A 26,975-nucleotide genomic window follows, 5' to 3' on the forward strand; every position below is an offset into this window, starting at 1 on the left:
GTAGTGCACTATATAGGGAATAGGGCTCTGGTCTAAAGTAGTGCACTATATAGGGAATAGGGTGCCATAGGGCCCTGGTCTAAAGTAGTGCACTATATAGGGAATAGGGCCCTGGTCTAAAGTAGTGCACTATATAGGGAATAGGGCTCTGGTCTAAAGTAGTGCACTATATAGGGAATAGGGTGCCATAGGGCTCTGGTCTAAAGTAGTGCACTATATAGGGAATAGGGTGCCATAGGGCCCTGGTCTAAAGTAGTGCACTATATAGGGAATAGGGCTCTGGTCTAAAGTAGTGCACTATATAGGGAATAGGGATCTGGTCTAAAGTAGTGCTCTATATAGGGAATAGGGCTCTGGTCTAAAGTAGTGCTCTATATAGGGAATAGGGTGCCATAGGCCTCTGGTCTAAAGTAATGCACTATATAGGGAATAGGGTGCCATAGGGCTCTGGTCTAAAGTAGTGCACTATATAGGGAATAGGGTGCCATTGGAGAATTAGCCAAGGACTGAGCAGACATGCATCTATCTGTTCCAGTATACACAGGCCTCACATGGGGCCCAATCATAACCTGCCATCTGCACATGCTCAGTCTCTCCAGGCCAGACAGAACACGTCACATGTCTGTCAGGAGATGGGGAAATTACCCATAATAACAAACTGGGGCCCAATCATAACCTGCCATCTGCACATGCTCAGTCTCTCCAGGCCAGACAGAACACATCACATGTCTGACAGGAGATGGGGAAATTACCCATAATAACAAACCATTCTTCTGGTGCGTTGCTTTTCTGCTTATTAGGGACGAATCAACAAATCTAATCATGAAAAACAAATCAAATTTTACGTCACGGAAATGTAACGAGTTAGCATTGGTCTGGTCAGTCAGTTGGGTTAGGGTATCTTGATATCTGATTCAGGTCTGGTCAGTTGATATCTGATCCAGGTCTGGTCAGTTGATATCTGATCCAGGTCTGGTCAGTAGTCAGTTGATATCTGATCCAGGTCTGGTCAGTTGATATCAGATCCAGGTCTGGTCAGTAGTCAGTTGATATCTGATCCAGGTCTAGTCAGTTGATATCAGATCCAGGTCTGGTCAGTAGTCAGTTGATATCTGATTCAGGTCTTGTCAGATGATATCTGATCCAGGTCTGGTCAGTAGTCAGTTGATATCTGATCCAGGTCTGGTCAGTAGTCAGTTGATATCTGATCCAGGTCTGGTCAGTAGATATTTGATCCAGGTCTGGTCAGATGATATTTGATCCAGGTCTGGTCAGATGATATTTGATCCAGGTCTGGTCAGTTGATATTTGATCCAGGTCTGGTCAGATGATATTTGATCCAGGTCTGGTCAGTTGATATTTGATCCAGGTCTGGTCAGATTATATTTGATCCAGGTCTGGTCAGTTGATATTTGATCCAGGTCTGGTCAGTAGATATTTGATCCAGGTCTGGTCAGTTGATATTTGATCCAGGTCTGGTCAGTTGATATTTGATCCAGGTCTGGTCAGTTGATATTTGATCCAGGTCTGGTCAGTAGTCAGTTGATATCTGATCCAAGTCTGGTCAGTCAGTTGATATTTGATCCAGGTCTGGTCAGTAGTCAGTTGATATTTGATCCAGGTCTGGTCAGTTGATATTTGATCCAGGTCTGGTCAGTTGATATTTGATCCAGGTCTGGTCAGTTGATATTTGATCCAGGTCTGGTCAGTTGATATTTGATCCAGGTCTGGTCAGATGATATTTGATCCAGGTCTGGTCAGATGATATTTGATCCAGGTCTGGTCAGTTGATATTTGATCCAGGTCTGGTCAGATGATATTTGATCCAGGTCTGGTCAGTAGTCAGTAGTCAGTTGATATTTGATCCAGGCCTGGTCAGTTGATATTTGATCCAGGTCTGGTCAGTAGTCAGTAGTCAGTTGATATTTGATCGAGGTCTGGTCAGTAGTCAGTTGATATTTGATCGAGGTCTGGTCAGTTGATATTTGATCCAGGTCTGGTCAGTAGTCAGTTGATATTTGATCCAGGTCTGGTCAGTTGATATTTAATCCAGGTCTGGTCAGTAGTCAGTTGATATTTGATCCAGGTCTGGTCAGTAGTCAGCTGATATTTGATCCAGGTCTGGTCAGTTGATATTTGATCCAGGTCTGGTCAGTTGATATTTGATCCAGGTCTGGTCAGTAGTCAGTTGATATTTGATCCAGGTCTGGTCAGTTGATATTTGATCCAGGTCTGGTCAGTAGTCAGTTGACATTTGATCCAGGTCTGGTCAGTAGTCAGTTGATATTTAATCAAGGTCTGGTCAGTGGTCAGTTGATATTTAATCCAGGTCTGGTCAGTGGTCGGTCGGTCAGTAATGTAACAGTGAAGACATATCTAACAGTAAAAGTCTTGGACAGGACAGGAGGAGTGTGTTGTTTGGAAAAAGGACTTCCCAGAACGTCTGTGATTGTTCTTGTCTCGGAGAACAGAGTGGAGAGACGGAGAGAGTGTAGGCATGTGTTCGGTCATTTCTCCTCTTCGTTTTGTTCTACTTCCTGTATCACACGGGAACAGCCAATCAGTTCATGCGTTGCAGTAACGATGAGGACGACGCCCAGGAGAGATGCAGCCCAACCTGAATACATGTTAATGTGAGACTGAGCGTTGTGGCCACGACAACAACCTCCACTGTGTTCCTGTGGATTACACATCACGGTATTAATGCTTAGACTTGACGCATGGTTTCATGGGGAATCCATTACCTACGAAGCTATGACAAAGTGTGTGTCTCACACTCACTTTGACACAACTACCCTTTTGACACACATCCCTCAGCAAATTCAGGTCCTTTAATTTTAGTGTTTTGTGAGTTTTATTGCTGAAAGAATGCAACTGTTATTGTCATGTTATTTCCACATCACTGATATACACCCAGCCCAAAGAATGTAACGGTGGAAGAGACTTAATGTATGTATCTTGTTTGACTGTGTCCCAAATGACACCCTATTTCCTATATAGTGCACTACGTTTTGTCCAGAGCTGGTCTAAAGTAGTGCACTATGTGTATGAAACAGGGTGGGACGTAGCCATTCTGCTGTAGAAGAGAAACAGGCTTGTGTAATGAAGTGGTTCAATCATGTTCCATTCAATGGTATGAGAATCCAGTTCCGAAATTCTACGTTCTGATTCTATGATTCCGTTGTTCCGATGTTACTGTAACAAGCAGCTCTGTTTGGACTATTCTGAATGTTGGACCTGAACCGTGTTTCTTTACCATTGACAGACTGAAACCCAACTGTTATTTCACCAATACACACCGTGGTGGTTTCTAGAACTAACTGTTATTTCACCAATACACACCATGGTGGTTTCTAGAACTGACTGTTATTTCACCAATACACACCGTGGTGGTTTCTAGAACTAACTGTTATTTCACCAATACACACCGTGGTGGTTTCTAGAACTAACTGTTATTTCACCAATACACACCGTTATTTCACCAATACACACCATGGTGGTTTCTAGAACTAACTGTTATTTCACCAATACACACCGTGGTGGTTTCTAGAACTAACTGTTATTTCACCAATACACACCGTGGTGGTTTCTAGAACTAACTGTTATTTCACCAATACACACCGTGGTGGTTTCTAGAACTAACTGTTATTTCACCAATACACACCATGGTGGTTTCTAGAACTAACTGTTATTTCACCAATACACACCGTGGTGGTTTCTAGAACTAACTGTTATTTCACCAATACACACCATGGTGGTTTCTAGAACTAACTGTTATTTCACCAATACACACCATGGTGGTTTCTAGAACTGTTATTTCACCAATACACACCATGGTGGTTTCTAGAACTAACTGTTATTTCACCAATACACACCATGGTGGTTTCTAGAACTGTTATTTCACCAATACACACCGTGGTGGTTTCTAGAACTAACTGTTATTTCACCAATACACACCGTGGTGGTTTCTAGAACTAACTGTTATTTCACCAATACACCGTGGTGGTTTCTAGAACTAACTGTTATTTCACCAATACACCGTGGTGGTTTCTAGAACTAACTGTTATTTCACCAATACACACCGTGGTGGTTTCTAGAACTAACTGTTATTTCACCAATACACACCATGGTGGTTTCTAGAACTAACTGTTATTTCACCAATACACACCGTGGTGGTTTCTAGAACTAACTGTTATTTCACCAATACACACCATGGTGGTTTCTAGAACTGTTTTTTCACCAATACACACCGTGGTGGTTTCTAGAACTGTTATTTCACCAATACACACCATGGTGGTTTCTAGAACTAACTGTTATTTCACCAATACACACCGTGGTGGTTTCTAGAACTAACTGTTATTTCACCAATACACACCGTGGTGGTTTCTAGAACTAACTGTTATTTCACCAATACACACCATGGCGGTTTCTAGAACTAACTGTTATTTCACCAATACACACCGTGGTGGTTTCTAGAACTAACTGTTATTTCACCAATACACACCGTGGTGGTTTCTAGAACTAACTGTTATTTCACCAATACACACCGTGGTGGTTTCTAGAACTAACTGTTATTTCACCAATACACACCGTGGTGGTTTCTAGAACTAACTGTTATTTCACCAATACACACCGTGGTGGTTTCTAGAACTAACTGTTATTTCACCAATACACACCATGGTGGTTTCTAGAACTGTTATTTCACCAATACACACCGTGGTGGTTTCTAGAACTAACTGTTATTTCACCAATACACACCGTGGTGGTTTCTAGAACTAACTGTTATTTCACCAATACACACCGTGGTGGTTTCTAGAACTAACTGTTATTTCACCAATACACAACATGGTGGTTTCTAGAACTAACTGTTATTTCACCAATACACACCATGGTGGTTTCTAGTACTAACTGTTATTTCACCAATACACACCGTGGTGGTTTCTAGAACTAACTGTTATTTCACCAATACACACCGTGGTGGTTTCTAGAAATCCTGCTAGTTTACTGGTTAAAAACCAGCTCAGAAACCTTACTTACCAGGTAACCCCAACTAGTTTTAATGTACACTTTTTCCAGGTAACTCCAACTAGTTTAATGTACACTTACCAGGTAATCCCAACTAGTTTTAATGTACACTTACCGGGTAATCCCAACTAGTTTACTGTACACTTACCGGGTAACTCCAACTAGTTTTAATGTACACTTACCAGGTAATCCCAACTAGTTTAATGTACACTTACCAGGTAATCCCAACTAGTTTACTGTACACTTACCGGGTAACTCCAACTAGTTTTAATGTACACTTACCAGGTAATCCCAACTAGTTTAATGTACACTTACCAGGTAATCCCAACTAGTTTACTGTACACTTACCAGGTAACCCCAACTAGTTTTAATGTACACTTACCAGGTAACTCCAACTAGTTTAATGTACACTTACCAGGTAATCCCAACTAGTTTTAATGTACATTTACCAGGTAATCCCAACTAGTTTTAATGTACACTTACCAGGTAATCCCAACTAGTTTTAATGTACACTTACCAGGTAATCCCAACTAGTTTTAATGTACATTTACCAGGTAATCCCAACTAATTTTAATGTACACTTACCAGGTAATCCCAACTAGTTTTAATGTACACTTACCAGGTAACTCCAACTAGTTTTAATGTACATTTACCAGGTAATCCCAACTATTTTTAATGGGGCTCTGCTGACGTGCATTTCCTCTTCCTGTCACCAGGTGTGTTCTCCCTCTCTCCCAAAGCAACATGGAAACATAGTGTTTCCTGTATTCTAAACCTTTCTCCTCCCTCTCTCCCAAAGCAACATGGGAAACATAGTGTTTCCTGTATTCTAAATTCTTCTCCTCCCTCTCTCCCAAAGCAACATGGGAAACATTGTGTTTCCTGTATTCTAAACCCTTCTCCTCCCTCTCTCCCAAAGCAACATGGGAAACGTAGTGTTTCCTGTATTCTAAACCCTTCTCCTCCCTCTCCCCCAAAGCAACATGGGAAACATAGTGTTTCCTGTATTCTAAACCCTTCTCCTCCCTCTCTCCCAAAGCAACATGGGAAACGTAGTGTTTCCTGTATTCTAAACCCTTCTCCTCCCTCTCTCCCAAAGCAACATGGGAAACGTAGTGTTTCCTGTATTCTAAACCCTTCTCCTCCCTCTCTCCCTCGGTCAATATGAAAATAAAACCCGATTTACAAATGTATTGTTGGTTGTGTGTTTTTGTCGCTTACTTTACAGGAGCAGTGACGGCCTCCACTGGAACACACACACACACACACACCATCACACACACACACACCATACCACCACACACACACCATACCACCACACACACACCATACCACAACACACACACACCATACCACAACACACACACCATATCACCACACACACACCATACCACCACACACACGACACACACACCATACCACCACACACACCATACCTCCACACACACCATACCACACACACACCATACCACACACACACCATACCACCACACACACACACCTGACACACACACCATAGTTCCAGTACTTTCTTTATTACAAGCCAACCAGCTGTATGAAAACATCCTCAGCCTCCAAACCGTTCACGGTCCCGTTACAGAAGGAGCCCGTTTTTACCAGTCAGAGCCTCTCCTGGCTTCATTCATCACATACATTCTCTGCATCAAAACCAACGCACACACATACTATTAACACAAAACAAACCCTGAACATAAAGTTAATGTATTTACACATGAAGAGTTGGTTCCCAGACAGAGCCTCTCCTGGTTCTATGTTTCCCAGACAGAGCCTCTCCTGGTTCTATGTTTACCAGTCAGAGCCTCTCCTGGCTTCATTCATCACATACATTCTCTGCATCAAAACCACATACTATTAACACAAAACAAACCCTGAAAGCACATAAAGCTAATGTATTTACACATGAAGAGTTGGTTCCCAGACAGAGCCTCTCCTGGTTCTGTGTTTCCCAGACAGAGCCTACTTCTGGTTCTGTGTTTCCCAGACAGAGCCTACTCCTGGTTCTATGTTTCCCAGAAAGAGCCTACTCCTGGTTCTGTTTCCCAGAAAGAGCCTACTCCTGGTTCTGTGTTTCCCAGACAGAGCCTACTCCTGGTTCTGTGTTTCCCAGACAGAGCCTACTCCTGGTTCTATGTTTCCCAGACAGAGCCTACTCCTGGTTCTATGTTCCCCAGACAGAGCCTACTCCTGGTTCTATGTTTCCCAGAAAGAGCCTACTCCTGGTTCTATGTTTCCCAGACAGAGCCTACTCCTGGTTCTATGTTCCCCAGACAGAGCCTACTCCTGGTTCTATGTTCCCCAGACAGAGCCTACTCCTGGTTCTATGTTCCCCAGACAGAGCCTACTCCTGGTTCTATGTTCCCCAGACAGAGCCTACTCCTGGTTCTATGTTCCCCAGACAGAGCCTACTCCTGGTTCTATGTTCCCCAGACAGAGCCTACTCCTGGTTCTATGTTCCCCAGACAGAGCCTACTCCTGGTTCTATGTTCCCCAGACAGAGCCTACTCCTGGTTCTATGTTCCCCAGACAGAGCCTACTCCTGGTTCTATGTTCCCCAGACAGAGCCTACTCCTGGTTCTATGTTTCCCAGACAGAGTCTACTCCTGGTTCTATGTTCCCCAGACAGAGTCTACTCCTGGTTCTATGTTCCCCAGACAGAGCCTCTCCTGGTTCTATGGATTCACTACAAAAAATCTGACCTCATCATGAGGGACCGCAGTGGCTCGCTGGTCTGCGTACCCACGTTCATAAAACCTTATAGAGTTAATATCTTGCAATTCTACACAGTTTGCCATAGGATGGAGAGAAATATTTGCAGTTTTTTTTAAATATAATATCTGAGTGAAAGTGACAAACAAAAGTAATGGGGGGCCCCCGGTCGGTAATGAGACCATAATTATTACAAGTTTAGATAGCTGGCTAGACTCATTTACCAATCATATTTTTTATTTTTTTGCAGACAAGGGCTACAATGTATTATTCCAGTTCAGGCACGATTTAGATTTTGGCCACTAGATGGCAGCAGTGTATGCAATTTTTGGGGGATGGGACTGATCCAATGAATCATTGCATTTCAGTTCAAAATGTTGTATCAAGTCTGCCCAAATGTGCCTAATTGGTTTATTGATACATTTCATAACTCTGCCCTCTCCTCAAACAATAGAATGGTATTCTTTCACTGTAATAACTACTGTAAATTGGACCGTTTTTGGGGGAGACTGATCCAATGAATCATTGCATTTCAGTTCAAAATGCTGTATCAAGTCTGCCCAAATGTGCCTAATTGGTTTATTGATACATGTCATAACTCTGCCCTCTCCTCAAACAATAGAATGGTATTCTTTCACTCTAATAGCTACTGTAAATTGGGCCGTGCATTTAGATTACCAGGCATTTAAGCTTTCTGCCCATATCAGATATGTCTATGTCCTGGGAAATGTTCTGATGATGATAGTGTATACTGTATATGGTCAGAACAGCTGTGTTAGTAGATCTACATACTGTATAGATGTGTCAGTCAGCCTATAGCGTATTGGTTCTTTAAACTAACAGCTGTGTCAGTTCATACTGTATTGATACTGTATTGTATATTGCCTCTAATATTGCATTAAATCACCATTTTATTTTCAGCGATCTCTTTGAACTTCTAGGCCTCTTCATGCTGATAAGGGGGAAACTTGCTGAATGATCAGAGAAATGATAGTCAAAGCTTTTTCTTTTAGGCTTATTTACAGAAAAAAATAAATCCTGGATGCTTTGATAGCAATAGACTACAAGAAATCCACAGGGGGGGGGGGGGGGGTGCGACCAATTGGATCGCGGTCTGCTGAAGTGTGCAGCAGCGCCCATCATTGTTGGCTCAATAACCACCATGTTTAATTGAACATTGTTATCAGGAAATATATTCCATGAAGTGTGGAAATCAGCCAATCAGGAATCAGGAAATCAGCTCTTGTGCCGCCTAGTGACCTTAATGATTACCGCACCACTTCAAGACTTCCTGGTCTAGCTAAAGTTCTACAATCCTGAAACCCAATCAGGGTTTAGGCCTGGACATCCAATCAGGAATCAGGAAATCAGCTCTTGTGCGTAAGGACGGGGAATAGTAGTGATCTTAATGATTACTGCACCACTTCAAGACTTCCTGGTCTAGCTAAAGTTCTAGAATCCTTGGTGAATGTACAACTTTGTTATTTTTTTAATGAATGTAAACCCAATCAGGGCTTAGGCCTGGACATCCAATCAGGGCTTAGGCCTGGACATCCAATCAGGGTTTAGGCCTGGACATCCAATCAGGGTTTAGGCCTTGACATCCAATCAGGGTTTAGGCCTTGACATCCAATCAGGGTTTAGGCCTTGACATCCAATCAGGGTTTAGGCCTGGACATCCAATCAGGGTTTAGGCCTGGACATCCAATCAGGGTTTAGGCCTGGACATCCAATCAGGGTTTAGGCCTTGACATCCAATCAGGGTTTAGGCCTTGACATCCAATCAGGGTTTAGGCCTGGACATCCAATCAGGGTTTAGTATTGTGTATTTTATTGTGTATATGAATGTGTAGGTTATTGTGTATATGAATGTGTATGTTATTGTGTTGTGTATGTTATTGTGTATATGAATGTGGAGGTTATTGTGTTTATTGTGTATATGAATGTGTAGGTTATTGTGTTTATTGTGTATATGAATGTGGAGGTTATTGTGTATATGAATGTGTAGGTTATTGTGTTGTGTATGTGGAGGTTATTGTGTTGTGTATGTTATTGTGTATATGAATGTGGAGGTTATTGTGTATATGAATGTGTAGGTTATTGTGTTGTGTAGGTTATTGTGTTGTGTATGTTATTGTGTATATGAATGTGGAGGTTATTGTGTATATGAATGTGTAGGTTAATGTGTATATGAATGTGGAGGTTATTGTGTATATGAATGTGGAGGTTATTGTGTATATGAATGTGGAGGTTATTGTGTTGTGTATATGAATGTGGAGGTTATTGTGTTGTGTCCCATATGGCGGCGCACAATTTGGCCCAGCGTCGTCCGGGGGACAGGCCGTCATTGTAAATAAGAATTTGTTCTTAACCGACTTGCCTAGTTACATAAAGGTTACATAAAGGTTACATAAAGGTTAGATAAAGGTTAGATACTACATGAAATGCATCACAGACCAATCAATACAAAGAGAGAGTGTGTCCATTATCCAGACAGTGTCCTAGTCCACAAAATATTGCGTCCGTCCGTCAGACAGTGTCGTAGTCCAGAAACACATCAGCAGTATTCAGCAGTAGTGGTTGTGTCGGGGCCGTAGTGCTGCTCACTGAGCTCAGTCTGTGAGACGCTGCCCTCTGCTGGTCTGGAGGAACAGCTCCATAGCTCAGGTTCAGGTACACCTGCACACACACACACCAACAAACACACACACCAACAAACAAGCAACACACACACACACCAACAAACAAGCAACACACACACACACACCAACAAACAAGCAACACACAACAGACAAACAACACACACACAAACATCAACACAGAACTTAGGCAATATTCCAAAAGATACAATTGAGGATATGAACATTCATATTAATACGTAAATGTAAATCGATAAATCCATATAAAACTATACTATTTATGAACCTACATTCTTGGTGTTTTCTGGCCGTAGTAGTTAAAATAATTATACCAAGTTATTGATTCCATTTCAATTCGACACAACTTCAATTGACATATATTGATAATGTTTTCAACAAAACGATGCTGAACAGTTCCAGAACGTACATTCTTGGTGTGTTCTGACAGTAGTAGTTCAGTCGTCTCGACTACTTTCCTAAAGGAAGGTCTCTTCAGAGGGTCCTCACTCCAACAGGACAACATCATGTCATAACTGGAGAGAGACAGAGAGAGAGAGACAGGGAGACAGAGAGACAGAGAGAGAGAGACAGAGACAAAGAGATAGACAGAGAGAGAGAGACAGACAGACAGAGAGAGAGACAAAGAGAGAGAGAGAGAGACAGAGAGAAAGAGAGAGAGAGAGACAGACAGACAGACAGAGAGAGAGAGAGAGAGACAGAGAGAGAGAGAGAGAGAGGAGAAACAGGGGTCACAAAACAAGCACAATTTACATGCGAGTCATTTAGCAGACTCTCTTATCCAGAGAGACTGACAGTAGGGAGTCATTTAGCAGACTCTCTTATCCAGAGAGACAGACAGTAGGGAGTCATTTAGCAGACTCTCTTATCCAGAGAGACTGACAGTAGGGAGTCATTTAGCAGACTCTCTTATCCAGAGAGACAGACAGTAGGGAGTCATTTAGCAGACTCTCTTATCCAGAGAGACTGACAGTAGGGAGTCATTTAGCAGACTCTCTTATCCAGAGAGACAGACAGTAGGGAGTCATTTAGCAGACTCTCTTATCCAGAGAGACTGACAGTAGGGAGTCATTTAGCAGACTCTCTTATCCAGATAAGAGATAAGAGTCTGCTAAATGACTCCCTACTGTGTCTTCATCTTAAGATCGCTAGGTGGCACAACCACTCAGTCATAGTAAGTATATTTTTCAAAATCACACACACACACACACTCCTTACATTTCTCTGGGAGCCACATCAGGTCTGTTCATTCTGTGTCCTTCCTGGATCATCCTGTAGAACGCTGAACCCACCTGCATACCAGGGTATGGACTGCTGCCTACACACACACACACACACACACACACACACACACACACACACACACACACACACACACACACACAGACAGACAGACAGACAGACAGACAGACAGACACACACAGACACACACACAAACACACACAGACACAAACACAGACACACAGTTAGTATATTCCCCAAACATGTGTGCCTGCATGCCTTTGTGTGTGTGAGTATATAGACTGTATCCAAGGTTACTTTAGTTACCATGTGACCAGACATCACTCTGAAGGGTTACTATAGTTACCATGTGACCAGACATCACTCTGAAGGGTTACTATAGTTACCATGTGACCAGTCATCACTCTGAAGGGTTACTATAGTTACCATGTGACCAGACATCACTCTGAAGGGTTAAAGTTGATTTTGAGGGTCTTCTAAAGACCCCCACCATTGATTATGTTGTTATTAATAATTTGGCCTCTGTCTGTGTCAAGCTCTCTACCAAAACCCACAGCCCCGCGTCTGTGAGAAGAGGTGAGAAAAAGGGGACTGAGGATGACAGCGAGACACAGCGTCTGTTTTTCTCTGAAACCAGGGCAGATGTACCTACTGCTGAGACAGGTTCTCAGAAACCTTGTGTTTAGAATAACTGGGTCTTTAAACTGCACATGCAGGCTTTGACACCAAGAGGTTTGATCTATAGAAGATCCTGTCTTTCTTTAGTTCACAACTCAGGAGAGACGTCAGTTGTATGTTGATCTTTGACTTCTGTCAACGGCTGTCTTCTAATTCAAATATCTTAATTTTATATATTCACATTTTGAGTATTCCTTATTTGTTAAGTAAATAACGTAGACCAGAAAACGTAAAACCAACAACTCTCCAAGGTGACTATAGATACCATGTGACCAGACATCAGTCTCCTAGGTGACTATAGATACCATGTGACCAGACATCAGTCTCCTAGGTGACTATAGATACCATGTGACCAGACATCAGTCTCCTAGGTGACTATAGATACCATGTGACCAGACATCAGTCTCCTAGGTGACTATAGTTACCATGACATCAGTCTCCAAGGTTACTATAGTTACCATGTGACCAGACATCAGTCTCCTAGGTGACTATAGATACCATGTGACCAGACATCAGTCTCCAAGGTGACTATAGATACCATGTGACCAGACATCAGTCTCCAAGGTTACTATAGTTACCATGTGACCAGACATCAGTCTCCTAGATGACTATATTTACCATGTGACCAGACATCAGTCTCCTAGGTGACTATAGATACCATGTGACCAGACATCAGTCTCCTAGATGACTATAGTTACCATGTGACCAGACATCAGTCTCCTAGGTGACTATAGTTACCATGTGACCAGACATCAGTCTCCTAGATGACTATAGTTACCATGTGACCAGACATCAGTCTCCAAGGTGACTATAGATACCATGTGACCAGACATCAGTCTCCAAGGTGACTATAGATACCATGTGACCAGACATCAGTCTCCAAGGTTACTATAGTTACCATGTGACCAGACATCAGTCTCCTAGATGACTATAGTTACCATGTGACCAGACATCAGTCTCCTAGGTGACTATAGATACCATGTGACCAGACATCAGTCTCCTAGGTGACTATAGTTACCATGTGACCAGACATCAGTCTCCAAGGTTACTATAGTTACCATGTGACCAGACATCAGTCTCCTAGATGACTATAGTTACCATGTGACCAGACATCAGTCTCCTAGGTGACTATAGATACCATGTGACCAGACATCAGTCTCCTAGATGACTATAGTTACCATGTGACCAGACATCAGTCTCCAAGGTGACTATAGTTACCATGTGACCAGACATCAGTCTCCAAGGTGATCTATAGTTATGTACTGTACATTACCTAAGGAGAATATTTCCCAGAGCAGGATACCGTATGACCAGACATCACTCTCCAAGGTGTAAACACCGTCAAAGATACTCTCTGGAGACATCCACTTCACTGGGAGACGGGCCTGGAACACACAGGAAACGCATCATCGGGGGGAGACAACACCCACAGGAAACGCATCATCGGGGTGAAACAGGAAGTGGCTATTCATTTTAAAAGATAGTTCAGTGATTGTACTTATTTGGATGTTTCCTTGCCTTGACAGTCATTGTCCAGAGACGACTATTATCAAGATAAGGAAACACATCTAAACATGTAAAATGGCCGAACTATCCCTCTGAGATTCCGTCGTGTTACAATGATTGGGTTTTTACTTGTTGCTCTTTGATGGTAAAACCTGAGAAACCTTCTTGTATTTCACACTCTTTCTATAACAAAAATACACACACACACACACACACTTACATTGCCTCTGAGGACGTAGTTAGAGTCGGTGGTGATGTCTCGGGCCAGTCCGAAGTCACAGATCTTGGCTACTCTACCCTGAGTCAGCAGTATGTTCCTGGCTGCTAGGTCTCTGTGGATACACTACACACACACACACACACACACACACACACACACACACACACACACACACACACACACACACACAAGAAAGTGGCACAGGCACGCACACAGACACACACACACACACAGACACATTTAAAGTAAAGAATCAACCATATACAGAAATAACTACATAGAAGACAGAAACACAGACAGCAGCAACTACAACTGTCTCTAACTCAGTGGAGACCTGTCATTCAGGGCAGAGCCCCACTTGATAAGCTACAAAACAAATAAAAAGTTGCCCTGTTTAGCATTTTATTTTGGCATTAATTCCATGTCACATATCAGTTAGCAAACAACGTAAAAAAAATAAACAAATCCGTGAGTTAATAAATCCGTATACAAACATGGTCTCTTTCTTGACAGAAGCCAAAATAAAAATAAGAACTAAAACGTATAAAATAATATATTTTTTCGTCTCTCTGTATTTCATATTTTTCCTTCAACTCTCCAGAGGCTGAATTGTATCTCACAGGAGAAAGCGTCTGAGTGAGGGAAACAGCGCCCCCTCTGTCTCTCTATGTGTTGGCAATCCATCTGATGCTGTGTGGTCAAAAAGAGTATGACAATGTTGCCGCCAGGAAGCATTGAAAGCAACGGAAGCCAGCGAGCATTTGGCCTCCCATCCAGGAACTCACCAGGACCAACCCTGCTTAGCTTCAGAAGCAAGCCAGCAGTGGTGTGCAGGGTGGTATGCTGCTGACATTATCTTTCTACTTGCACGAATGCGCACGCACACACACACACACACACACACACACCACACACACACATACAAATCAGTACCATGGACAGCCACATCATATTTAGCTTACATTATTGGACTAAATAGTTTCTGGTATCTTTTAGTTGTCACTGTATTAGACTAAGCAGAGGTGATTTGATGATGTTGAAATGTTGAAGTGTGAATGGTGCTGGAATAGTGGAGGCAGCTCCTGTTGTCTTTGTGACTTGCTGTAACTCTGTGGTTCTAAATCAATAGTTGTTTAGTAGTCAGAAAATGTCAGAAACATGACCTTGCTTGACCTGCTGTAGGTCATCTAACTGTTTGTTACAGGTAATATGTTTTGTGGACTTAACTGGACAGATGTTGCTCTCTGGTTTTATGATGAAACAAAGGTGTGGTTTGAATTTCTTATTGACTCGTCCCTTTAGGCCCTTAGGCCTATATATATCACTGTGTCTATAGGCCCTTAGGCCTATATATATCACTGTGTCTATAGGCCCTTAGGCCTATATATCACTGTGTCTATAGGCCCTTAGGCCTATATATATCACTGTGTCTATAGGCCCTTAGGCCTATATATATCACTGTGTCTATAGGCCCTTAGGCCTATATATATCACTGTGTCTATAGGCCCTTAGGCCTATATATATCACTGTGTCTATAGGCCCTTAGGCCTATATATCACTGTGTCTATAGGCCCTTAGGCCTATATATATCACTGTGTCTATAGGCCCTTAGGCCTATATATCACTGTGTCTATAGGCCCTTAGGCCTATATATATCACTGTGTCTATAGGCCCTTAGGCCTATATATCACTGTGTCTATAGGCCCTTAGGCCTATATATATCACTGTGTCTATAGGCCCTTAGGCCTATATATATCACTGTGTCTATAGGCCCTTAGGCCTATATATATCACTGTGTCTATAGGCCCTTAGGCCTATATATATCACTGTGTCTATAGGCCCTTAGGCCTATATATCACTGTGTCTATAGGCCCTTAGGCCTATATATATCACTGTGTCTATAGGCCCTTAGGCCTATATATATCACTGTGTCTATAGGCCCTTAGGCCTATATATCACTGTGTCTATAGGCCCTTAGGCCTATATATCACTGTGTCTATAGGCCCTTAGGCCTATATATCACTGTGTCTATAGGCCCTTAGGCCTATATATATATCACTGTGTCTATAGGCCCTTAGGCCTATATATATCACTGTGTCTATAGGCCCTTAGGCCTATATATCACTGTGTCTATAGGCCCTTAGGCCTATATATCACTGTGTCTATAGGCCCTTAGGCCTATATATATCACTGTGTCTATAGGCCCTTAGGCCTATATATATCATTGTGTTTATAGGCCCTTAGGCCTATATATCACTGTGTCTATAGGCCCTTAGGCCTATATACCACTGTGTCTATAGGCCCTTAGGCCTATATATCACTGTGTCTATAGGCCCTTAGACCTATATATCACTGTGTCTATAGGCCCTTAGGCCTATATATATCACTGTGTCTATAGGCCCTTAGGCCTATATACCACTGTGTCTATAGGCCCTTAGGCCTGTATATCACTGTGTCTATAGGCCCTTAGGCCTATATATCACTGTGTCTATAGGCCCTTAGGCCTATATATCACTGTGTCTATAGGCCCCTTAGGCCTATATATCACTGTGTCAAGTTATATGAACTAACAGGTTGTAGAACAAACAACGTAATTATCACAACACACAGGTTGTTATATGGCTTTTGGTGCTGGTTTCCCCAGTGATTTGACTCAGGCACCGCTACTGTTTTCTTGAGTCAAGCAGCTCCAAAAATGCAGGTGTTTGCATCCCAGCTCAGTGCTTTCTGTGGTGGAGAGGCAGCCAGCAAAAATACAGAGCGTATGGGGGTTGGTAATCTTCTCTAGTTGCGCTGTGATTGGCTCAGTGGTCTGTCACTCACGGGGACACTAAGTCACCGCAGAATCTACAGGGAGAGCTAGGCAGTTCAATTCCCCTTTGAGTGCTGCCATAGATTTACATTAGAAGTGTCCGTCCAAATCAGGGCCTCCTAAGTGGCGCAGCAGTCTAAGGCACTGCAGTGCAAGAGGTGTCACTACAGATCTGGGTTTGATCCCAGCCGCGATTGGCCCGGCGTCGTCTGGGTTAGGGGAGGGTTTGGCCAGCTGGGATGTCCTTGTCCCACCACGCTCAAGCGACTTCTTGTGGCGGGCCGAAGCGACTCCTTGTGGCGGGCCGGGCGCAGTGCACGCTGGCTTCAGCTGTATGGTGTTTCCTCTGACACATTGGTGCGGCAGGCTTCCGTGTTAAGCGAGCAGTGTGTCAAGAAGCAGTGTAGCTTGGGCAAAGGGGGGGGGGCGTGTTTCGGAGGCTCTCAACCTTCGCCTCTCCCAAGTCCGTACGGGAGTTGCAGTGGGGGTCCAAGAAGGCTCAAGGTCATTGGCCACAGAGAAAATGACGTCAAATCATGTGATATGTACAGTAGCTTTGATTGGACAGATCACGTCAACATCCGACTTTCAAAATCTTAGCTAGCGGTCATCATCGTGAATCAGGTCGACAATCTACCGGTAAATCCTTTTTAATCCTCGTCATATAAGAGAAATGATGAAGAGAAAAAATAGATAAAACGGTATCGGTGCTCATCGGCCACTGGACATAAAAATGACACAACAAGTCGGAAAAAAAATCGCAAATTCAACAATGAGTGGTTTGGAAAGAAAGAGCGGCGCAAAGAAATCACTATTTTGCTTCCTCTGTGTTTCCTGCTATTCAGTGGAGATGGTGTGTTTGGTCCAAGTCCGGGTTTAAGGGTTTAAAACATCTGTCTGAAAGGGTCTATTCTCAGAGCTTAATCAAAAGGTGATGAGTGAGACGCTTACAGAAGCTACAACAAAACTTGCTAATATGCTAATATGGGCTCACCATTACCAATGACAAGGGAGAGCGTGTTAGCATGCTAGAGTGTTAGCATGCTAGAGTGTTAGCATGCTAGAGTGTTAGCATGCTAGTGTGTTAGCATGCTAGAGTGTTAGCATGCTAGAGTGTTAGCATGCTAGAGTGTTAGCATGCTAGTGTGTTAGCATGCTAGAGTGTTAGCATGTTAGCGTATTTTGTTGTAGCCTCTGTAAGCTTCTCTCTCATCATTATTCATGATTCATTCATGTTTTTTCTTATTAATCAAGGTATTATTATCAGGATTAATTTAGAAAACGTTCAGAAAACATTTTCTATTCTTACTTCAATAGAAAATGTCACAAGACATTATTCACCAGTTCAGTTCTGGTTGGGAAAAACAGAACCCAAATAGAACCCAAACGGAACCCAAACAGAACCCAAACAGAACCCAAAGAGTTTGAGTTACACTTGATGAAGTCAAAGCAAAGCAAGGAATATGGGACCAAATACCAAAACTTTTAACTACTTTCATACACTTTCATTCACTCATTAATCTAGAGATTGACTTGTTCCCACAAAGAAATGGAATGTCGGATCAATTTGCTCCATGAAGAAGATAAAAGCCACAATAGTTTTTTGTGTAAAGTGTTTATTAAATCAGGTTGACTGTATCTATTGTTAGGACATAAAGACGAAGATCTGATCGCATGTTTAGGTCAAACAGAGAAACAGAAAAGGCTGAAGGAGACACAAACTTTCTCTCAGCACTGTAGATTTCTACAGACAAACTAGAACCACTTTTCAACTGTGTGTGTGTGAATGTGTGTCTGTGTGTATATGTGTGTGTGTGTGTATGTATATATGTGTGTGTGTATATATATATATATATATATATATATATATATATATATATATATATATATATATATATATATATATATATATGTGTGTGTGTGTGTGTGTGTGTGTGTGTACATGTATATGTGTGTATGTGTCTGTGTATATGTGTGTGTGTGTGGGTATGTGTGTGTGTGTGTGTGTTTGTGTCTGTGTGTATGTGTGTGTTGGTGTATATATATGTGTGTGTGTGTGTGTGTGTGTGTGTGTGTGTGTGTGTGTGTGTATATATAAGTGTGTGTGTGTGTATTCCTCAGAACCTTACATTCTTAGAGGTGATGTACTCCATGCCCTTAGCCACCTGGTAGGAGAAGCTCAGTAGATCCTCTGTGTCCACAGACAACTCATCTATACTCAGACACCCCTTATCATCTAGAGAGAGACAGGGGGGAAGAGAGGGGAGAGAAAAGAGGGGGTGAGAAAGGGGAGAGAGAGAGGGGAGGAGAGAGAGAGGGGAGAGAAAAGAGGTGAGAAATGGGAGAGAGAGAAGGTAGGAGAGAGAGAGGGGAGGAGAGAGAGAAGGTAGGAGAGAGAGGGAGAGGGTAGGAGAGAGAGAGAGAGGGGAGGAGAGAGGGTAGGAGAGAAAGAGGGAGAGGAGAGAGAGAGGGGAGGAGAGAGGGTAGGAGAGAAAGAGGGAGAGGAGAGAGAGAGAGGGGAGGAGAGAGGGTAGGAGAGAAAGAGGGGAGGAGAGAGAGAGAGGGAGGGAGAGGGGAGGAGAGAAAGAGGGAGAGGGTAGGAGAGAGAGAGGGGGAGGAGAGAAAGAGGGAGCGGGAGAGGGGAGGAGAGAGAGAGGGAGAGGGGAGGAGAGAGAGAGGGAGAGGGGAGGAGAGAGAGGGAGAGGGGAGGAGAGAGAGAGGGAGAGGGGAGGAGAGAGAGAGGGAGAGGGGAGGAGAGAGAGAGGGAGAGGGGAGGAGAGAGAGAGTGAAGGAGAGAAAGAGGGAGAGGGGAGGATAGGGAGAGGGTAGGAGAGAAAGAGAGAGAGGGTAGGAGAGAAAGAGGGAGAGGGGAGGAGAGAGAGGGAGAGGGGAGGAGAGAGGGTAGGAGAGAGAGAGGGAGAGGGGAGGAGAGAGAGAGTGAAGGAGAGAAAGAGGGAGAGGGGAGGAGAGGGAGAGGGTAGGAGAGAAAGAGGGAGAGGGTAGGAGAGAGAGAGGGAAGGAGAGAGAGAGGGAGAGGGTAAGAGAGAGAGAGGGAGAGGGGATGAGAGAGAGGGAGAGGGTAGGAGAGAGAGAGGGAGAGAGGAGGAGAGAGAAGGGAGAAAGAAAGATATTTAGCCCATATTGTCAGCGATATATTAATGTTAAATGTTAATATTAAATATGAAATGTTTTTGGATGAATCCACATGAGTCTTTGATTAAAGGGGATCATGTGAGAGGACTACACTATGGATTTATACAGGATTATGGTGCATGGTGGGAAATTTAGTTTTACCTGACTGGGAGGACGGACGCATAGGCATGTAACTGCTACCGTTCCCATCTCTACACACACACACACACACACACACACACACACACACACACACACACACCCACACCCACACACCCACACCCACACCCACACACACACACACATACACATACACATACACACCACACACACACACACACACACACACACACACACAGAGAGAGAGAAAAGAAACAGACATATTATAATGAGTAAAGTACAACACACACACACACACACACACACATACACACCACACACACACACACACACATACACACACACCCACACACACACACACACATACACACCACACACACACACACACACACACAGAGAGAAATGAAACAGACATATTATAATGAGCAAAGTACAACACACACACATACACACACACACAGAAATGAAACAGAAATATTATAATGAGTAAAGTACAACACACACACACCTCTGTGGTTCTCGGGGGTTGTTGATGTTGCGGTAGTACCCATCAGCAGCCTGGGCGCTGAAGAACGTCTCTCTCTTCCTACGCAGAAAGTTGAGCAGATCTCCATAGCAACAGTACTCTGTGATCACCAGCGTCGGCCCTGACAGGAAATAAATTACCACAAACTGTCTTACGACTCCTTCCACCAGGGTAGCCTAGTGGTTAGAGCGTTGGACTAGTAAACGAAAGGTTACAAGTTCAAATCCCCCGAGCTGACAAGCTATTAAACTGTGATTCTGCCCCTGAACAGGCAGTTAACCCACTGTTCCCCTGAACAGGCAGTTAACCCACTGTTCCCCTGAACAAGGCAGTTAACCCACTGTTCACCTGAACAAGGCAGTTAACCCACTGTTCCCCTGAACAGGCAGTTAACCCACTGTTCCCCTGAACAAGGCAGTTAACCCACTGTTCCCCTGAACAAGGCAGTTAACCCACTGTTCCCCTGAACAAGGCAGTTAACCCACTGTTCCCCTGAACAAGGCAGTTAACCCACTGTTCCCCTGAACAAGGCAGTTAACCCACTGTTCCCCTGAACAAGGCAGTTAACCCACTGTTCCCCTGAACAAGGCAGTTAACCCACTGTTCCCCTGAACAAGGTAGTTAACCCACTGTTCCCCTGAACAGGCAGTTAACCCACTGTTCCCCTGAACAGGCAGTTAACCCACTGTTCCCCTGAACAAGGCAGTTAACCCACTGTTCCCCTGAACAAGGCAGTTAACCCACTGTTCCCCTGAACAAGGCAGTTAACCCACTGTTCCCCTGAACAAGGCAGTTAACCCACTGTTCCCCTGAACAAGGCAGTTAACCCACTGTTCCCCTGAACAAGGCAGTTAACCCACTGTTCCCCTGAACAGGCAGTTAACCCACTGTTCCCCTGAACAGGCAGTTAACCCACTGTTCCCCTGAACAAGGCAGTTAACCCACTGTTCCCCTGAACAAGGCAGTTAACCCACTGTTCCCCTGAACAAGGCAGTTAACCCACTGTTCCCCTGAACAAGGCAGTTAACCCACTGTTCCCCTGAACAAGGCAGTTAACCCACTGTTCCCCTGAACAAGGCAGTTAACCCACTGTTCCCCTGAACAAGGCAGTTAACCCACTGTTCCCCTGAACAAGGCAGTTAACCCACTGTTCATAGCCTGTCATTGTAAATAAGAATTTGTTCTTAACTGATTTGCCTAGTTAAATAAAGGTTAAAAAATATATATATATAAAAACGTTGAAGTTTATAAGGAAAGCTCAAATTGATTATTGCTTACGAAGCAAATTAAGTGAGTAGATGCCTAAATTTAGGTTCTATGTGGACTAAATTCAGAAACTCTGTTCATTGAATGTGCTTTCCAACGAGTCCAGGAATAGGCTTAATCTGGATCTGGTAAAACATCCCTTAATCTGGATCTGGTAAAACATCCCTTAATCTGGATCTGGTAAAACATCCCTTAATCTGGATCTGGTAAAACATCCCTTAATCTGGATCTGGTAAAACATCCCTTAATCTGGATTTGGTAAAACATCCCTTAATCTGGATCTGATAAAACATCCCTTAATCTGGATCTGGTAAAACACCCCTTAATCTGGATTTGGTAAAACATCCCTTAATCTGGATCTGATAAAACATCCCTTAATCTGGATCTGATAAAACATCCCTTAATCTGGATTTGGTAAAACACCCCTTAATCTGGATCTGGTAAAACACCCCTTAATCTGGATCTGTTGATCTGGATCTGGTAAAACACCCCTTAATCTGGATCTGTTAATCTGGATCTGGTAAAACACCCCTTAATCTGGATCCCTTAATCTGGATCTGGTAAAACACCCCTTAATCTGGATCTGTTAATCTGGATCTGGTAAAACACCCCTTAATCTGGATCCCTTAATCTGGATCTGGAAAAACACCCCTTAATCTGGATCTGGTAAAACACCCCTTAATCTGGATCTGTTAATCTGGATCTGGTAAAACATCCCTTAATGGAAATCTCTTAATGCTCAACTGGAAAGTATGGCGATGTTTTAGGATATCTTGGGAGAACCAGTTAGTATGACTACTGTGGACCCTCTGACTTTTACCATAGAGTCGATGACCTCTCACCTCCCACAGTGCAAGCTCCCAGCAGGTTGACGATGTTGACGTGGTTGCCAAGGTAACTAAGAACCTTCAGCTCCGACATCAGAGCCTCCTTCTCGGTGGAGTGGGCGCTCGCTGCGGTGACATCATCGTTACATTGTTGCAATGACATCGTCTTAGTAATGACATCGTCATCGCTTTAAATACGACGAAGAAGAAGATGCAAAAGGACACACACACACACACACACACACACACACACACACACACTCTCTGTCTCTCTCTCTGTCTCTCTCTCTGTCTCACACACACACACACACACGCGCACAGCTACTCACGTTTGAGCATCTTGACAGCGACAGTCATGACGGAGTCAACAGAACAGAGTCCATAGGCTGTAGCTCTCACCACCTTACCGAAGGCCCCTGAACCCAGGGTCTTACCTAAACAGACACACACACATTTCAGCTGGTTTTAAAATCTCCCTGACACTACGGCAGCTGGGATGACTGGTAGCGAGTGTTTCTGAGTGTGCGTCAGTGTTGGGGGTTTATACAGGAATAACACAATGATCTTGTGAGACGGAGGACAGCTGGAGGACTTGTAGTGAGCACGTCAGTGTTGGGGGTTATACAGGAATAACACAATGATCTTGTGAGACGGAGGACAGCTGGAGGACTTGTAGTGAGCACGTCAGTGTTGGGGGTTATACAGGAATAACACAATGATCTTGTGAGACGGAGGACAGCTGGAGGACTTGTAGTGAGTGCGTCAGTGTTATACAGTAATAACACAACTGTTTTTTTGCGGTAACTAGTCATTCCAGTAATTATATTACAGTTACTGATCAAAATGTAAATTGTCATTTACTTTGTTACTATAGTTATCATTCCCTTTCTATTACAAGCTGTTGATATCGATATATTGTAGAGGGGTGGGTCCCTAGGCGGCAGGGTAGCCTAGGGTCAGTGCGTTGGACTAGTAACCGGAAGGTTGCAAGTTCAAACCCCTGAGCTGACAAGGTACAAATCTGTTGTTCTGCCCCTGAACAGGCAGTTAACCCACTGTGTCTAGGCCGTCATTGTAAATAAGAATTTGTTTTAAACTGACTTGCCTAGTTAAATAAAGGTAAAAAAAAAGTTTTAAAAAACCCTCCCCATTATTGATTAAGGGGACTTTAAAAGGTTATGTTTTGCTGCCTTATAATAAGATACTGTTGCTGTGTGTCTCTAAAACCTCTGCCACTATACGTTGTACAAGCCATCTATATTAGTCTTTGTGGTTTAAGTCCTGGCTGTTGTGAGAGTGGGCTTGCAGGCTGGGTCTGAGTCTATATAAACCCTGGCTGTTGTGAGAGTGGGCTTGCAGGCTGGGTCTGAGTCTATATAAGCCCTGGCTGATGTGAGAGTGGGCTTGCAGGCTGGGTCTGAGTCTATATAAGCCCTGGCTGATGTGAGAGTGGGCTTGCAGGCTGGGTCTGAGTCTATATAAGCCCTGGCTGATGTGAGAGTGGGCTTGCAGGCTGGGTCTGAGTCTATATAAGCCCTGGCTGTTGTGAGAGTGGGCTTGTAGGCTGGGTCTGAGTCTATATAAGCCCTGGCTGTTGTGAGAGTGGGCTTGCAGGCTGGGTCTGAGTCTATATAAGTCCTGGCTGATGTGAGAGTGGGCTTGCAGGCTGGGTCTGAGTCTATATAAGTCCTGGCTGATGTGAGAGTGGGCTTGCAGGCTGGGTCTGAGTCTATATAAGCCCTGGCTGATGTGAGAGTGGGCTTGCAGGCTGGGTCTGAGTCTATATAAGTCCTGGCTGATGTGAGAGTGGGCTTGCAGGCTGGGTCTGAGTCTATATAAGTCCTGGCTGATGTGAGAGTGGGCTTGCAGGCTGGGTCTGAGTCAGAGTCAAACTGAAACTAGATGATGAGAAGTAACCACTGTCTGGTTTTGACACAAGTTGATCTTGTGAGACGGTGGACAGCTGGAGGACTTGTAGTGAGTGCGTCCGTGTTGGGGGGTGATACAGGAATAATATCACGTTTTTGTGGTAACTATATTACAGTTACTGATCAAAGATAAATTGTCGTTACTTTTGATATCAATATATACACCCCCACCTCCACCCTCACCTCCACCCTCACCTCCACCCCCACCCTCACCTCCACCCCCACCTCCACCCTCACCTCCACCCCCACCCTCACCTCCACCCCCACCTCCACCTCCACCCTCACCTCCACCCTCACCTCCACCCTCACCTCCACCCCCAACCCCACCCTCACCCTCACCTCCACCCCCACCCCCACCCTCACCCTCACCTCCACCCCCACCCTCACCTCCACCCCCACCTCCACCCCCACCCTCACCTCCACCCTCACCTCCACCCCCACCCCCACCCTCACCTCCACCCCCACCCTCACCCTCACCTCCACCCTCACCTCCACCCTCACCTCCACCCCCACCCCCACCCTCACCCTCACCTCCACCCCCACCCTCACCTCCACCCTCACCTCCACCCTCACCTCCACCCCCACCCCCACCCTCACCCTCACCTCCACCCCCACCCCCACCCTCACCCTCACCTCCACCCCCACCCTCACCTCCACCCCCACCCCCACCTCCACCCCCACCCTCACCTCCACCCTCACCCCCACCCTCACCTCCACCCCCACCCCCACCCTCACCCTCACCTCCACCCCCACCTCCACCCCCACCCCCACCTCCACCCCCACCCTCACCTCCACCCTCACCTCCACCCCCACCCCCACCCTCACCCTCACCTCCACCCCCACCCTCACCTCCACCCCCACCCTCACCTCCACCCCCACCCTCACCTCCACCCCCACCTCCACCCTCACCTCCACCCCCACCCGCACCCTCACCTCCACCCCCACCCCCACCCTCACCCTCACCTCCACCCCCACCCTCACCTCCACCCTCACCCCCACCTCCACCCCCACCCTCACCTCCACCCCCACCTCCACCCCCACCCTCACCTCCACCCTCACCCCCACCTCCACCCCCACCTCCACCTCCACCCCTGTGCGTGTAGGTGTGTGTGTGTGTGTGTGTGTGTGTGTGCATGCGTGTGCTTGTGCTTGTGCGTGTGCGTAGGTGTGTGTGTGTGTGTGTGTGTGTGTGTGTAGGTGTGTGTGTGTAGGTGTGTGTGTGTGTGTGTGTGTGTGTGTAGGTGTGTGTGTAGGCGTGTGTGTAGGTGTGTAGGTGTGTGTGTGTGTGTGTGTGTGTGTGTGTGTGTGTGTGTGTGTGTGTGTGTGTAGGTGTGTGTGTGTGTGTGTGTGTGTGTGTGTGTGTGGGTGTGTGTGTGTGTGTGTCTGTAGGTGTGTGTGTGTGTGTGTGTGCGTGTGTGTGTGTGTGTGTGTGTGTGTGCGTCGTACCAAAACGTAGTTTCTGCCTGGGAAATTCCCACTTGGCGTCGTAGGGCAGCTGGGTGGGGTCGATGTAGATGTAGTTGTTGCCGTGGATACTGTCAATCACCTTCCACTGGATCTGGAACTTGGGCTTCTGTTGGGGTCGGAGGTCAATGATCGATACGTTGAATAACGTGATGATGTCATAATCAACAAAGGGGATACACGTCTTCTTTAGGAAAATAATGAACGACGACGTGGATGGTTCTACCGGAACGGACCTTCCACCGAGTTGCATTATTTTCCAGAGGACGCATAGAAACCCGAGTTGATTATAAACCCTTTTATACCATGGTTATAATTTAACACATTTGGCATGAAAAAAAAATGTGTTAATTTGCAGGTTAGAAATGTTTTCAACATGAACTGAAGTAGCTAGAATGTTGACTAGATCGCTACAGTAGTTGCCGCGGTAACCAAACAAACAGTCAGCCAGTCAGTCAGTCAGTCAGCCAGCCAGCCAGTCAGCCAGTTAATCAGCCAGTCAGCCAGTCAGTCAGCCAGTCAGTCAGTCAGCCAATCAGCCAGCCAGCCAATCAGCCAGCCAGTCAGCCAGCCAGTCTGTAACAGGGTACAGTACCTGAAGGTATTTGTAGAGGAGAACCACCAGTGTGATGCTCAGTATCACAGCTGTAACAACCACACCAGTCAGCCAGTCAGCCAGCCAGTCAGCCAGTCAGTCAGCCAGTCAGTCAGCCAGTCAGCCAGTCAGTCAGTCTATAACAGGGTACAGTACCTGAAGGTATTTGTAGAGGAGAACCACCAGTGTGATGCTCAGTATCACAGCTGTAACAACCACACCAGTCAGCCAGTCAGCCAGCCAGTCAGTC

The 26,975-nt window shown here is 44.8% G+C and overlaps 1 protein-coding gene across 1 annotated transcript in view; it reads right to left on the reverse strand.

The window, feature by feature from the left end:
* Positions 1 to 6,544: 6,544 nt before the first annotated feature.
* The window catches only part of LOC139374593 (mast/stem cell growth factor receptor kita-like), a 52,669-nt gene continuing 32,238 nt past the window's right edge, over positions 6,545 to 26,975 (reverse strand). Inside the window, exons 11-21 of the mRNA XM_071115610.1 lie at positions 26,113 to 26,239; positions 23,068 to 23,172; positions 22,754 to 22,864; positions 20,628 to 20,766; positions 20,162 to 20,211; positions 18,997 to 19,103; positions 14,056 to 14,178; positions 13,603 to 13,714; positions 11,628 to 11,727; positions 10,819 to 10,924; positions 6,545 to 10,431 (exon numbers count right to left, since the gene is read on the reverse strand). Coding sequence (XP_070971711.1) covers positions 10,282 to 10,431; positions 10,819 to 10,924; positions 11,628 to 11,727; positions 13,603 to 13,714; positions 14,056 to 14,178; positions 18,997 to 19,103; positions 20,162 to 20,211; positions 20,628 to 20,766; positions 22,754 to 22,864; positions 23,068 to 23,172; positions 26,113 to 26,239 — 1,230 coding nt within the window. The 3' untranslated portion in view covers positions 6,545 to 10,281. The remainder of the gene's footprint in view (positions 10,432 to 10,818; positions 10,925 to 11,627; positions 11,728 to 13,602; positions 13,715 to 14,055; positions 14,179 to 18,996; positions 19,104 to 20,161; positions 20,212 to 20,627; positions 20,767 to 22,753; positions 22,865 to 23,067; positions 23,173 to 26,112; positions 26,240 to 26,975) is intronic.

Source organism: Oncorhynchus clarkii, chromosome 19 (genome assembly GCF_045791955.1).
Source record: "Oncorhynchus clarkii lewisi isolate Uvic-CL-2024 chromosome 19, UVic_Ocla_1.0, whole genome shotgun sequence".
Classification (NCBI taxonomy): domain Eukaryota; kingdom Metazoa; phylum Chordata; class Actinopteri; order Salmoniformes; family Salmonidae; genus Oncorhynchus; species Oncorhynchus clarkii.